General features: G+C 38.6%; 1 protein-coding gene across 6 annotated transcripts in view; it reads left to right on the forward strand.

Moving 5' to 3' along the window:
* Positions 1–517: 517 nt before the first annotated feature.
* The window catches only part of LOC111248014 (uncharacterized), a 19,893-nt gene continuing 6,683 nt past the window's right edge, over positions 518–13,727 (forward strand). Inside the window, exons 1-5 of one of the 6 annotated variants that reach the window (XM_086984037.1) lie at positions 532–862; positions 1,942–4,275; positions 4,885–5,023; positions 7,742–7,792; positions 13,549–13,599. In XM_086984037.1, coding sequence (XP_086840163.1) covers positions 4,904–5,023; positions 7,742–7,792; positions 13,549–13,599 — 222 coding nt within the window. In that variant the 5' untranslated portion in view covers positions 532–862; positions 1,942–4,275; positions 4,885–4,903. The other 5 variants (XM_086984036.1, XM_086984038.1, XM_086984039.1 and 2 more) reach the window with 5 other exon arrangements.

Here is a 13,727-nt window from a genome sequence, read left to right on the forward strand (position 1 = left end):
AACTATTTACTTTATTCTTTAATCTTATTGAAATGTATCAAGTTTTCTAGTCGACTGGCTCCCAGTGCAGAAAGAAACGTGTCAATGCTCAACGTTTCTTCAGACTTGACTTGTAATAAAGCCGCCCATTCCTGTTCGCTGTGGCTATAAGATTATCATATGGATAGGTATTGTTAAAATATTAACTGTATATGAAATAAAAAAAAAAGTTAGAGTCGGTCACAGTTCAATATCTTTATAATAAATAGGACCAGTAAACAGTATAGGGTGAGTTTGTCCACTATTCTGTCAAAACAATCAATAACTTTCAACGACTCATAGTTCATTTCCTCTAACACAAAGCTCTGGGCAATCTTCAAATTAGCAGATATCTAGTACAAATAAATTCCGCCTCCTTATCTGCATTATTGGATTCTACATAACATTCGTCCGTCCGTTTCACAGTCTTGAGCTCATTCGTTCGCTAGAACGGCTCGCCATTCCTGTCGTCCCCGGCCAACGTCCTATAGAAATGTTCAGCTACGTATGATAGGCCCTCAATGACAGTGCTCCGAACCTCTGTTATACACAGTGACAACTATTTGCGTCACCCTCTCCGAGATCAGTTTCGAGAAGGGTCCACTTAGCGATTGTATCAGCATCAATTCATCCCTTAGCAGAAGAGATCCGCTAACGCATGATGCTAGGTGAGCTGTTTATTGAACGGGGACCAACCCATTCATTGAGAGGCCAATGCGCGAAGCCGCCATTTCACTGACGGTAAAATCCAACCAGTTGCAATGGGTAACATCTGCGCTTGACATTTAACACTCACTGCGTACGGGACTAATATATTCCTGTTTGAGCCCAACGAAAATAGCAGGTACGTGATAAACGAAGAATGCCAAAGTCCTTTTTGTATCTACTTTATAATTGGAGTTGTGTTCTGTCGCTCGAGACCGATTCAAACCTGAACGGTTAAAGTTTCGCCTTATCAATTGAACTTAGCTTATAACGAAACGGTTAATCAATCATAGATAAATCTAACCAAAACAATAACCTATTACCATAGATTTTTCGAAAACGATAAAAATATTATGTGCTTTCGTCTACCAAACAGTACTTAGTTCACTGGTAATAAGTAAGATTTTTCTGAAAAAATACTGGCTGATTATAATTTCGCTAGCATCATTTACGCAACGATTACGTGTTCTAGTGCCACACTAAGACCGAATGGCCCACTTAAATACGTACCTATCTAGCGATATTGATACGAGAATAGGACGTAGCCAATCCGCACTTTTATTTCAAATAATTCGATAAAAAGGAACTGACATCTCAGGGATACGTTCGAAAGTACACTTGCAATAGTTACCGTGTTACAAATATTTAATATCGCAAACATCAATAACACACAGGAAATAGGATAAAATTCTACGAATCGTCAGGTTGTTAAAAATCGGTTACAAATTGACTCGGGTCAACGTTGGTCCCTTTTGAAAAATCAAGTCTATTAGTGGATGTAGGAAAATTATTAGAATATGTCTTTATTCAGACTCACGACGGAGCGCTTTGAACATGGATAGAATTCTCTATTGTTTACAATATTTTACCATATATAATATTTACAATTTTATGATTGCAATTTTATAAATATATTTACAACAAATGTGTACTATTTATACTCCAAAGATTGGTTCGGTTTGACATATGCTCTTTCTAGATAACAGAAGTTGACAAAATTAGTGCAGAATTTGAGCAAGCTTAATCTATGGACTAAACATCGGCCAACAAATAGCTCTAATAACTCGGTGCTTGGGTGTCACACACAAGAACCGTTGCCAAATACCGTCTCTGAATCTCTATAGAAACGACACGAAGTCGACCTTCTCTAGAGAGTCAATTACGGCTGGATCATATACGACAAATTAAACAAATAATTCGAGTATGTTATACGATTAGTAGTAAACCCAGGCTGACGCTAAAGAAGACGTTTGGTGGAACTGGAAAGAACTCGCGCATTCTGGGTTGTTCCGCCAGGTTAAACGATGGATTACGATTTCTACCGTCAATACCTGACGAAGTTGCAAGCAAGAGCCATTGAAAAAATCGATAGGAGCAAGTGACTGAACCGTGACATGGACCTGAATGGAAAATTTGAAGGCATTTACCGTCTAATCCGGACCTGTCCCTCACCTTCACAGTATCATTTTCGTTTCCGGGAAACTACCTCAATGATGTTCACTTAGTTTCAATGAATGAATACAAAAATGACCCATTAAAAAGCTTTGTCCAGGAACTAGAGGAATTTTATAAAGATAGAATTATTATATTACCAGAATAATAGTAACTAGTCAACGATTAAAGTAGCACATACTTGGTTTAGTAATATCATTTTAAAACAAGCATTTGATTTAATTTTGGCTAAAAAATGCTCAACAACAATCCGGTGTTAATGCTAAAATACGTTATCCAGATATAAGGCAAGCAAAGCAGTTTATGCTTTAAAATATGTGTCCATGGTAGAATTTATTTATTTGTTTCTACCAACTATTTGATGCTAATTTTATTTTCAATTAAGGACATTTAAAAATAGGTTCGAAAATGCAAAACCTAGTAGGTTTCCGTAATCCTAAACTGTGCCAAAAATGAACTACGTCGCCTATCAGAGCCTATTAGAGAAGAGTATTGCTTTCTTTAGGGTAAACATCTGATCCATGGAGTGGAGAAGTATAGCATGAAACCATTATTTTTTCGTCCGTTTACACGCATCTCATTTTATCTGCCATTACTTTAAGCTTCAGTTCCCAGTTGATTCAGATACTTACACAACTTATTAGATGTATTTTGAATCCTGCTGTTTTTTTATCTAAAAACTCTTACCCAAATAAATGTGCTAAATAAAGAACGACCACAGATATTATAAGTTATATGGAATTACGATATAATAGCTCTTGCTTGTTGACCTCGACGTTTATTAAAAAAATCCTTCTTATCTTGCGCTGCACCACGGGGCTTTAAAAACTCTGTCGTTCTCGCCGTGCACGAGGTTCGATTCGCGCGCGATTGTCGGACGGCCTTCGTTTATAGCCTTTATATTTATTATATTGGCTTAGTAATTATCAAGTGATAACCTGCTGTAGGTAAAAGATGGGCTTAACAATATTATCAAATTTTTTCTGCTTTTTAGCAGTTAATAATAACCGACACGATGATCCTTGGTTAACCACACATTTTGTAATTATTTTGATTATACTTGCGAGGACTATTACTACTTTCCGTGGACGGGCTTGTTAGTAGAGCCTGGCCCATAATCGACTTGGCTGGAAATACTCCTTTCATAGATATATCAAAACCTACAATGATAAAATCCTGGTTTTTCTGCTTGGTTCTAAATATCTAAGCTTGGAGATATTTCCTATATACTATTTAGGGCCTGAATATAAATTATATAGTTTGTTAGATAAGTTATTGTAACATAAATATCTGGATCAATACACGTCTACAGCTATACAAACGTGAAGCGAGTGGCTGTGAAACGCTGGAGCTCAACCAGTTCGCTTTATTCTTGGGGCAGAGGTGGGATGATGCGCGATATGGTCAAAATCGCGTTACTTGGGCGGCTGGCTGATTTAGAGCCGTCCCTCGTGGGATACAACGAAGGGAAGTCTAGGCGATGGGCTGAGGAAAATGAGCGACTGGCAGAGAAACGGAAATGACTACTGGAAGGCCGGGAGTGTGAACATTTCGAACGAGTTTGTGTTGATTTCGCGATCGGCGTGATAGTGAGTGTCAAGCGGTCTCCTCTAGATGATCGTGGTGTAAAATTTGAACTAATGCTTTCGGAGAGCATTCGAAGAACGCCGAGGTCTTGGCTTCTACCGCGTTTCTAATTTCTCTACCGCGTATAGGTTCATATGTTGAGTTAATCCGGATGGCGCAAAACCATAAGAGTCTAGCACTTCTTGACCGAAGCGTCCCAAATAAGCTGTGCTTGCTCTACGTCCGGCTCAAGAACAGAAGTGCCAGTCATCTGGGCAGTCCAGCAGCTCGACTGCCGCAAGCCCTAATACCGCCTTCGTTCCGCATGTTCAACCATTAGTGAGCGAGAGTAGTCGATGTATTACGAGGGGTACTGAAAAGTAGACAGTTCGCTATTGCGAGAAACCCTTTCCTGCTGCAAGAAAACACGACTCACACTTCCGTGAGCATCCTGAGGCATTACAGTTTACAACGTGTCATTCACACAGTTATCCAAAACCATAGACATGTTGAGCGAAAAGCTTTTATCATAAGGTAAGTAGAAGAGCTTGTTGTGCGGGCCTGTTATTGCGGACTTGGCACAAGGCACCCCTGACGGCGTCGAAGGCCAGTTGCTGTCACACTAGCCAGTTGGCATTGGAAACAATGGAATTCTACTCACGAATCGCGGAAAAGTTTATACAGCGCAATAGGAAATTAAGCGCGCTACCGCTGGAGGCTATACTCGAGAGGATCCCGTGAGATAAACATGGTCGAGATGTAGTGGACTAAATATTACAGAAATACGTTCAATAGGCATCTAATTCGCGAAATTAAAAATGAATTTAGCCTGGTGGAACTGAAACTCTCACCGACTGTAAGTGACTTTTAAGCGTCCGGCTTCGAAGTACCGGTAGTTCAGCAAATTATAGGAGTGTAGATCTAAATTTCCAATAGAGAACTTTCAATCTTTCTATAAACCGGCTTGCGATGATTCAGCGAATTATACGCCTTATGATCTCAGCTTAATTGTTACCCTATGTAAAGTATATTCGTACTATTACCTGGCAAAAAGAATTAAAACGGATCCGTTTCTAAGAGACCCTAAACAATATCTAACAATCGATTCTTCTTTTAATTTGTGACCTCGGTGTATGCGCGCAGGATACCGCGGAACGTCGTCATGCGTTCTCATATCTTATCCTTAAATTCGATCCTTCTTTGTGCGATCTTCACACTTTTTATAGTAAAGCAAGAGGCTGAAGCGTTCTTTTTTGGTTCACGAAACCCGCGTCAAAGAGCCGTGAGTATCAGTTAGAGATTTTAAATAGGAATATTTGAAAGGAACTACGGTAGACGTACTTGTGTTATAGAAAGACAAACTCGACTGCTCTATGGCCACAGTTTTATCAAAAAAAATCGCCAGGCTAGGTTTACCCGTGCGCCAGGCTTACATGGTAAGCGGTAGCTTACGAGCAGCATAGCAATGATAAGTATATTTCTTCGAGTCAAGCCATAAAAAGGCTTCACAGAAGGATTTAATGACGATATATATATATATACATAGGATGTCATGGATCGGGTGGGCAGTCTTCTTCTGAGATAATGCGAAAGTCTTAGGTGCTATGAAACTATGATGTTACATATATTATGTCGCTATAGAAAATACGTGTCTCCACTGATTTATAAAAAAAAAAACATCTCAGTGGATGTACCTGATAAAAAACGTGGCGTAGCGCAAGCATATTGAATATATCACATGTAGAAATGGTAATGATCTTCTCATTGTTTAGAAATTCCTATAATTGGTACTATTTGTTTTATTAGAAATTCTAGTAACCTTACTAATTAGTAAAACCTTTTAAACCGATGGAATCTATTCTATTTTTTGCATAACATTGAATAAAGGAAGATCGACTTTAGCACAAACCGTTACACATGCTAAACATATATAGTTTCATGTACTAAATACACACGTTCACCGTTTTTTGCACCATCAATAACTGAGCTTTGCAAACACGGAATGGATAATCTTCTGACAATTTGTGCGCCATCAGTTACGTACGGAACAGGGATATTCCTAAAGGCTAACCGCCGATTGATACTAACAAGGTTTGTTACCGTTTTCTTGCTTTCGTGCAACCTTCATGAACTCGCGCCACCGTTACTATTTTGATCCCCTAATACCTCTTAATACGTAACTAATCAGAATTATGAAGTCGTGTTTTTCGTATACGAGTTTTAAAGGCAAGATGCAATAGCAATGAATGCTTATTTGAGAGGGGTATTAGTGAGTTCCATTGTATTAATGCCGGCGATAGACTCAACCAAATTTTAACCTAAGGTCCTTCCCTATATGTAGTTGGCGTAAATCGAATAGATAGTATCGAATTCACGGAATAGGCACTTTTTTATAGGACAATGTATCCACTTTCCGGACAATTGGTCATGATTCATTTTTGGTTTGGTGAAAAATCTGGAGGCCCCTTACACCGAAACCGAATTAAGACATCTTAGTTAATAGGCGTTGTCTGTTATTTTATATATGATATGCTCGGGGATTTCTCAGTTCATAAGCCCCTAAACGAACTGTTCGCAGCAGTTGCCTTCCCCTATACTGATCTGTGGTCTCGAACACTAGATGCAACTAAGGAGATGTCGTTCCTAGACCTGTCCTAAAGAAGAACAAATAGGCCAGTCTGGCCAGCTAAATACGCAAATCAGTTCACAGCATACATAACATATGCATTTGAAAAAAATCTAAATTCAAACAGGAAACCGTCGTTGGGGTGATAGACACAAAGCTGCATTAGAAACGGGGCTTTGAATTCCCTGTTTTAGAACTAATGCCTATCTCAATCTATTTCAATCTAGGACTGGCATAGCACTGTCTAAAGAAATCACTTCAGGCAAGCACAGAGAGTATCTAACGCGGCATCTTTTAAAGTAACAGATCAATCTACTTTATGTTACTTCCTGCCAACGAACTGTGGTATTACAGGTTACTGAGTTGACGTTCGAAAGGTGTTCTTCACCCCAAATCATGCAGCAACATGGGTTTTTTGATACCGCTAGTACTACTTCTACGTAATTTCTGTGTCTATGTCACACACATCTGCACTCACTCAGACTATATCTAGTAAGGAAGTAGGACTAAGAAAGACCTCTACATACATGTTATGTATAATATTTATTATTGACCATTAACTTCTTTAGATATGTATAATATGAAAAAACGGTGTTAGATTTATCAGCACTGTTAATCAATCGTGAACGCAATGTTCGCCGGCTGGCAAGATGGCTGGCTGGCTGGCTGATTTATCACATCGTTGCGTGGGCATCCTCACCACGAACGGTTGTCAATTTGTTTGCCAAATTTCTTTGTAGATCTCTGACATGCTCAATACGAAATCGCTAGGCCGCATACGTAGGACGGTATCAGGGGCAATGTACGTATATTTAAAAGATATTTGTGGTTTTTGACGAAATGCGACAATCACTTTTGGATGGCTGTGGCGGTAATACGGGGCCAACAATTGAGCTGATGCTACGTGAGGCGGTGCCTTCTAGCGCTTTAGCTTATTTCTCGTAGACCTCGTCCTTCATGAGTATGCGCAGTGCAGGGCCATATGATCGCTCACAAATCAAAAACACTCTTATTGGACCTATTAAGAAAAAAGGCTCGTACGACATGCAATTAAACACAGTTTAATGCGACTGTCATACCAAGCCGAAATTACTACTAACGGTTCCATAAAAGGTATGTATGAGGAATAGGTAAACATCTTGAGCCGAACGTAATGAGATTTGTCCCTGTGAACTGCATCACATTGTCAATCATTATCTTTAAACAGATTATTTCAGTTTTCAACTGTACATAGATATATTACTATAGTTGTCCTCGGTACACTTGGAATTCAGCTTCATTTTATATGTTGTTTCTATTAATCGTTAATACTATTTTTGCTATAATTTTCCCTCTGGTCGTTCTCGATTCTGGTAAATTCTGATTTATTTTCAGATTGTTTACTATGTTTGCCTCAATTATGACGCTATCGACTCGACCCAAGCCGTAAGTAATGCTTACGCCATAAATTACGGACCTACATATTGACATACATAAAAATAGATCTTGTAGCTTATTTCGTTGCTGCCTCCCGCAAGTCGTCAATGTAAGATCTACTCGATCGTTGTTTCGGTTATCTTCTATCGAACAATAGCAAAATAGTCCTAAAGCTAGTTCAACATATTATTGACCATATGCTGTTACCCTACCCATATATGACATGTAACAGATAGATTGTGAGAGCATCACTAGCTGAGCTATTTATAAGAACGGGACAGTTTATCAAAACATGTTCGATCTGTTAACATCACTGACGACAAAAAACGTACTTAGCCGGAACAGAATTGGGCTCGAAAAGGACCCACACCATATTCATTTAACAATTATTCCGTTCTGATTACGGACGCTTTACGGCACACCACTTACCTATGTTCTTAATTAAATTAAAAAATCGATCGATCTTCTTTTATAGCTAATGCTGCTATTCCAAACGTTACAACTTTGTTCGTTCTGTTAAGATCTGCAATGATGTCATATGCCATGAATACGAGTGATGACAATTGCGGGTTCAACTACCTTTTAAAATTTGTATTCCATCATAATAATGTTTTTGATGGATTTTTTCTTTTTCACGTATCGATATTAAGTATGTGTGCTAGAGACAGCAATCGGTTAACAAGCAAACATTGTACGCCCTGTATTGTCCTAGTTAAGCACGGTTTCAGACGGCTGGCACCTTTCAACACGAAAGGAAGTGAATCGATTAAAAAAATCCGATTATCATCGACAATATTTGTGTTTAACATTTACTGATGGAATTAACACCAAAATGGATATCCTACAATGGTATCGCCCTTACAATGGCCGGAAAAAATACTGAAAATGTTTGCATACGTGCAACGAAGTCCACGTCGCATCTGAAGGATTGAAGATCTGGAAAAACTTCCTTAATTTCAAGAAGGCATTGAGACAGACTATTTGGTCAATAGCATACAAATGGAGGAAATAACGAAGTGTTGGTTGTTGCAGGTCAACATCAACTGTCTCGAACGTCATGACATTTTAAGCTGCTCACAATTTAAGTAAAAGTAATGAAAAACTTGTTATGTTTCATTGAAACTCCAAATATATATTTAATTAAATAAAAGAAGCCACGCTATGTTCCGCTAAAGATAGTCTACTTGACTCTAATCGACGGAACAGGTTCTTGTTTAAACATAATTATTTTAATTGGTAATGCCCCCGCGCAATAGAGTCAAGGCAATTCGTGTCACAAATGCTCCCCCGCAGGGTTTTCAACGAGTAAAAAACGAGACACTTCAAGGATTTGCGAAGAGAGCGTTTCAAAACGATAATCATTTACTTTTATATATATGATATTTTCGTATTCTGTTGAAGACACACCTCCTCACTCTTTTCCGTTTATTTTTTTCGTAATGAAAAAGAAGGAATGCTATTTAAATCTTTAGATAGTATTAAACAGTATACTTAGTACTAGTAATCTTAGTGCAGAATCTAAAAAGATTTAATTTATTATACATTCTACGCTTTATACATGCCTATTAGCATCCACATGCGAACAGACACACGCACCCGCATGCTCTAAACGGGTCTTTTTCTACCTGATCCGAAGTTCTTTGAGGTAATGCTATAGTGCAGTATTATTTTTACACTGTTAGCCATAAAATCGGCAATGAATCTATCATTGATCTAAACAAATCGCCCGGTACCTCACATCGAAGATGTGACAGTCTGTTGATTGATAAGAACTATGTGATGTACGTACAGGAGTTTATTAGTTATAAAATCGTAATCGTTGAGAGTGAAAACTAAGGAGGGTAAAGTGCGTCCTAATGTATATTCTAGTAGTTTAAAAGTGCCTAATTGATCGAATGTTTGCTACGCGTAACGCAGTATATACCTCATCTATCGCATAGAACTTTCATAGGGTCATTAACTGGTGAACATAATTAGACCCTCTCCACACGAGCGGGTCATCAAAGCACCTGACTAGGAATCCTCAGAAATGGGAAACAATTTTTAGCAAATAATACCTCTTTATTTGTGTTTATTTTTGATAGAAATTGAAAAAGTAAACCCTTATACACGTATAAACTTCCTTGCTCAGTCACATATACATGATCCATTCCTAAGGCTACAAAAACTTTGCATTCTACAGAAACATCAAAACATGATTACTGCATTCCTATCAGCTTTTTTAAATAGAATATGCATATCTGAATCTTTCTGTTACAAAACAAATGTTATGTAATAATACGGCGGAACAGAGGGATCTCTTCGTTTTCTTTCAGTTAATCCGCAAGAGGGCGCGCAAAATGTTTAAATAGAGCTAATTAGACGACGTGGCAAAGTGTACAGATATAATTGCAGCCGTACGGAGTTTCTGTGATCTCCTAGCGATTTTGTATAAAGCTATGGTTCGTACTGGAGCATCGGCATGATATGGCCGACACCAAATCCGCTTGATGGGGTGTATGAAGAAGGTACAATGTACACATCTTTTTCAATGTGTGCAATACACAGAGATATTGTATTGCAAGTTATCACGTTCCTAATATAATGTTCCGTGTCGACACACCCTCTACATAAGCTCTTCTGTTATAGATATAGCCCGATAAAGAACTTTAGTGATAACAAGTAGCCACTGAAAATCATGCAGTTTAAGAAACCGCGTTTTATGGAAACGGTACTATCTATTGATACTCGTAAGCCGTTTTTGTCTGCGTCAGCAATTCAGGTGTTGCTAAAAATACTTATTTGACAGAAACCTGATCATCATAGGTGGTCGACTCTATTGAAGGAATGTTATTTCAATTGTGAGTCTTATTTTAAGGATAATTTTTCGACTTATTACTTTAACTTATACAATTTCTCCAATATATATATATATATATATATATATATATATATATATATATATATCAGAGGTACTATTTGCTATTAGGATAGGCTATTTATAGGTATATAAATCTCTCGCGCAATACGTAACTTTTTTTGTCTTCTGCGGAAATAATGACACTCAATTTTTTTGGGCCACTTGGTTTACAGGTGGGTCTAGTTACTGAACTTTCGGGTCTTGGGCATCGGGTCCTCAAAGCGAGATCTTTTTTTGCAGCTCGCTAAGTAAGCACCAAACTACTCGACATTGACGGCTGCCCTACTAATACTATTGGGTTAAAGGGTAAATACTGTCGCATTGCAGATGCGGCATCGTTCGTAAGTGAGTTAGAATAGCAATCTGGCAAGAATATATTTTTTCAGCCGATTTACGAGTCTTTTCAATTTCGTGCGCTTTGTCCAAGCAGCTCAAGATACAACCTCGGTTGAATTCGAAGCGTTTTTCATATCAGAGTCTGTTCTTCAAATATGAATAGCGCTATTAAAGCTTCGCAAACCAATGTTCGCCAGTAACTTCATCATAGCGCGTATGTGTATACATATGTAGTGTATACATAGGACCTTATATCGATACATCACACAAACACTGCAGGCCTACAGAAAAAACCGAACCCTTTCGATTCGTACGTGGCCTAATATACTCAAAAGGCTTGCGGAGAGAGGGCAGTGTTTGAAAAAAACGCGCGATATCTTACAGCCTTTAATAACTGACTAGGACAATCTAGAGGAATTCATGTTAACATGTACAGAAATCTATTCTTTTTGCTGGCTGTAAAAGCGATCGTACGTTATCGGGCACGTCACGAAATAAATAAGGTCTCTCCACTTCTGCGGAAATGTGAAATTCGTGTGTCGCTCTATTTGGCTGCTCTCGTTGAAGGATATTCCTCTGGTGTAAAAACAAAAGGGTGAGTCAAATTGTACATAATTATAGAGTGAATCTCAACGAGATCCACTAATTTGCGCCTGTTGTGTTTTGTACGTGATGGTCTTCTTGCTCATTCTGCTACGACTAATGGCGCTGTTGGGCGAAAGCGGTTCTCACAGGCTGTGACCGAACAAAAGCAAGCAGTGGGAGCGCGCGTGGTTTGCTTCAATTTAACCAAAGTCACTAGACACCGGGGCAAACACTAGAAAAAATTAAAGTAATCTGACTGTGTTAGGGGGCTTCTTCTTTTTATACGACAAGCTATTACAGCCAAGAATGGACATAGAAAAAGAACAGAAATTTAACGGAAAAAGGAGATACTTACTTATTCCTGCTAGCCGACGCAACGTTGAACATACAGGTGTTTTCTATATACTCAAAGGCAAAGCCGCCAATTCATGTATATGTCATAGACACTTTGTTTATTCTTTATATGGTTTGTTATTATATGATTTTGGATGTATTCTTCTTAGTAGGTAGCGCGTTATCACAAGGTAATAGTGAATAAATCAAGCATACCTTCATGGCACGGGTACATTATCCAGCGATCAGCTAGAAACCGGCTATAAATTTTGATCGTAATCCTATTTGCTGCCAAGAACTTAAGCAGAGTTGGTTTGCATGCATCTAACTAATTCCAATTCAGCTATATCGAGCGTTTTGCCCGTAAGTGCCACGACGTGTCGCGGTCCATTCCGCACTCAACTATGCTAAAATATATTTGTCCAATTGTACAAGTGACCTGACCGTTTTCCTAAACATCACTCCGCAATGTTCGCCTATAGAAACGAACACACCCGTTAGAAACTGCTGAGGGTATTCTTTTTTGTGTTGTCCACTTTCATCGCAGAGTAGTATCAACCATCTTATCCGAATCGAACGTTTAGACACGCACCTTGTCTTTAGAGAGACAGTCCCATCCCGGACTGCCAGCTGCTTAATCAGTCCCAACTGCAGATTCTGCTGATAATTTATTTCTATCCTTGCCTCATTTCGTTACCCGTTAAGACCATTTGGTTCACCCCGACAACCCGAGAGTCCACTAGACAGACTTGCAGACCCATTTTTGCCTACATCGATACCCCAAATTGTTTATTTGTCCTCTAAATTTCGACGATTACTTTTCGCTGTATCCACGCAATAAATTTAATCTGCCGAGTCTTGTGCTCGGGCTTTTACGCCCCCAAGACACCAAACGGTCGAACGTTCTGCAAATAGAAAATAGACATTTTTCACAGAGACTACGGTGACAGTGCAGCGGTGCTGCCGGATGCTGTAGAAAAAGCGAGTTTTTCAACCGATCAAGTTCAGGGTCAGCCCGCGCCACGCAAAAAATTCAATCAATTGCTGAGTGACTTATTTTAGAAGTATCTCTTTATTTCACTAAGCCCATTTTATTCTAGAATTGGGCCATCGCGCTTTCGCGCCATTGATCATTGGCCTGCGAACATTCGCAAGTGTAAGAGCAGAAAAAACAGTGTGCTATATAATCTGTCGTGCGACGTTTTTGTGACAATCTTAGAATACGTGTAGATAAAACAGTGCGCACAAAGTTTTCTAATCTATTGGGAATAATAAATACACATTTTGTGAGCGAACATGTTTATAGCCGACATGAACGTTATACACTATCAGAGGGTCCATAATAAACATACGTAAGTTCCTTTAAAAATGGTCTTAAGCATTCTGTATATATATATATACTGAATCCATTTGTTCAAGCTATTAGGTTGACGCGTAAGCCGTTGCCACTTTTGCTTATGTAATGCAGTACGTATATATAAAATAGAATGAAAAAATGGAAGAAGGTTTTGTCATCTGCGAACCTTTACCTTGAGGTCCGCTCAACGTAACTTTACTCTTTACAGAAGATAATCGTTTCATGCTGCATACGTGTGGCATTTTTCGTTTTCAGAGTGAATGCATCTATTGTCCACAGCGACAGACTCTGGCGTGCACTGGTATCGTAAGTATGAGTCATATGTTTAATAATAATAAACCTATAAGGTAATGCATACACTGAACGTATCTGAGTCTAATCATTCAATTCTTTATCTGTGAATTCAGACAAAAGTCTCTGTTTTCCCATATATA

The sequence above is a fragment of the Varroa destructor genome, unplaced genomic scaffold (genome assembly GCF_002443255.2).
Source record: "Varroa destructor unplaced genomic scaffold, Vdes_3.0 BEIS01000003.1, whole genome shotgun sequence".
In the NCBI taxonomy this organism is placed as follows: Eukaryota; Metazoa; Arthropoda; class Arachnida; order Mesostigmata; family Varroidae; genus Varroa; species Varroa destructor.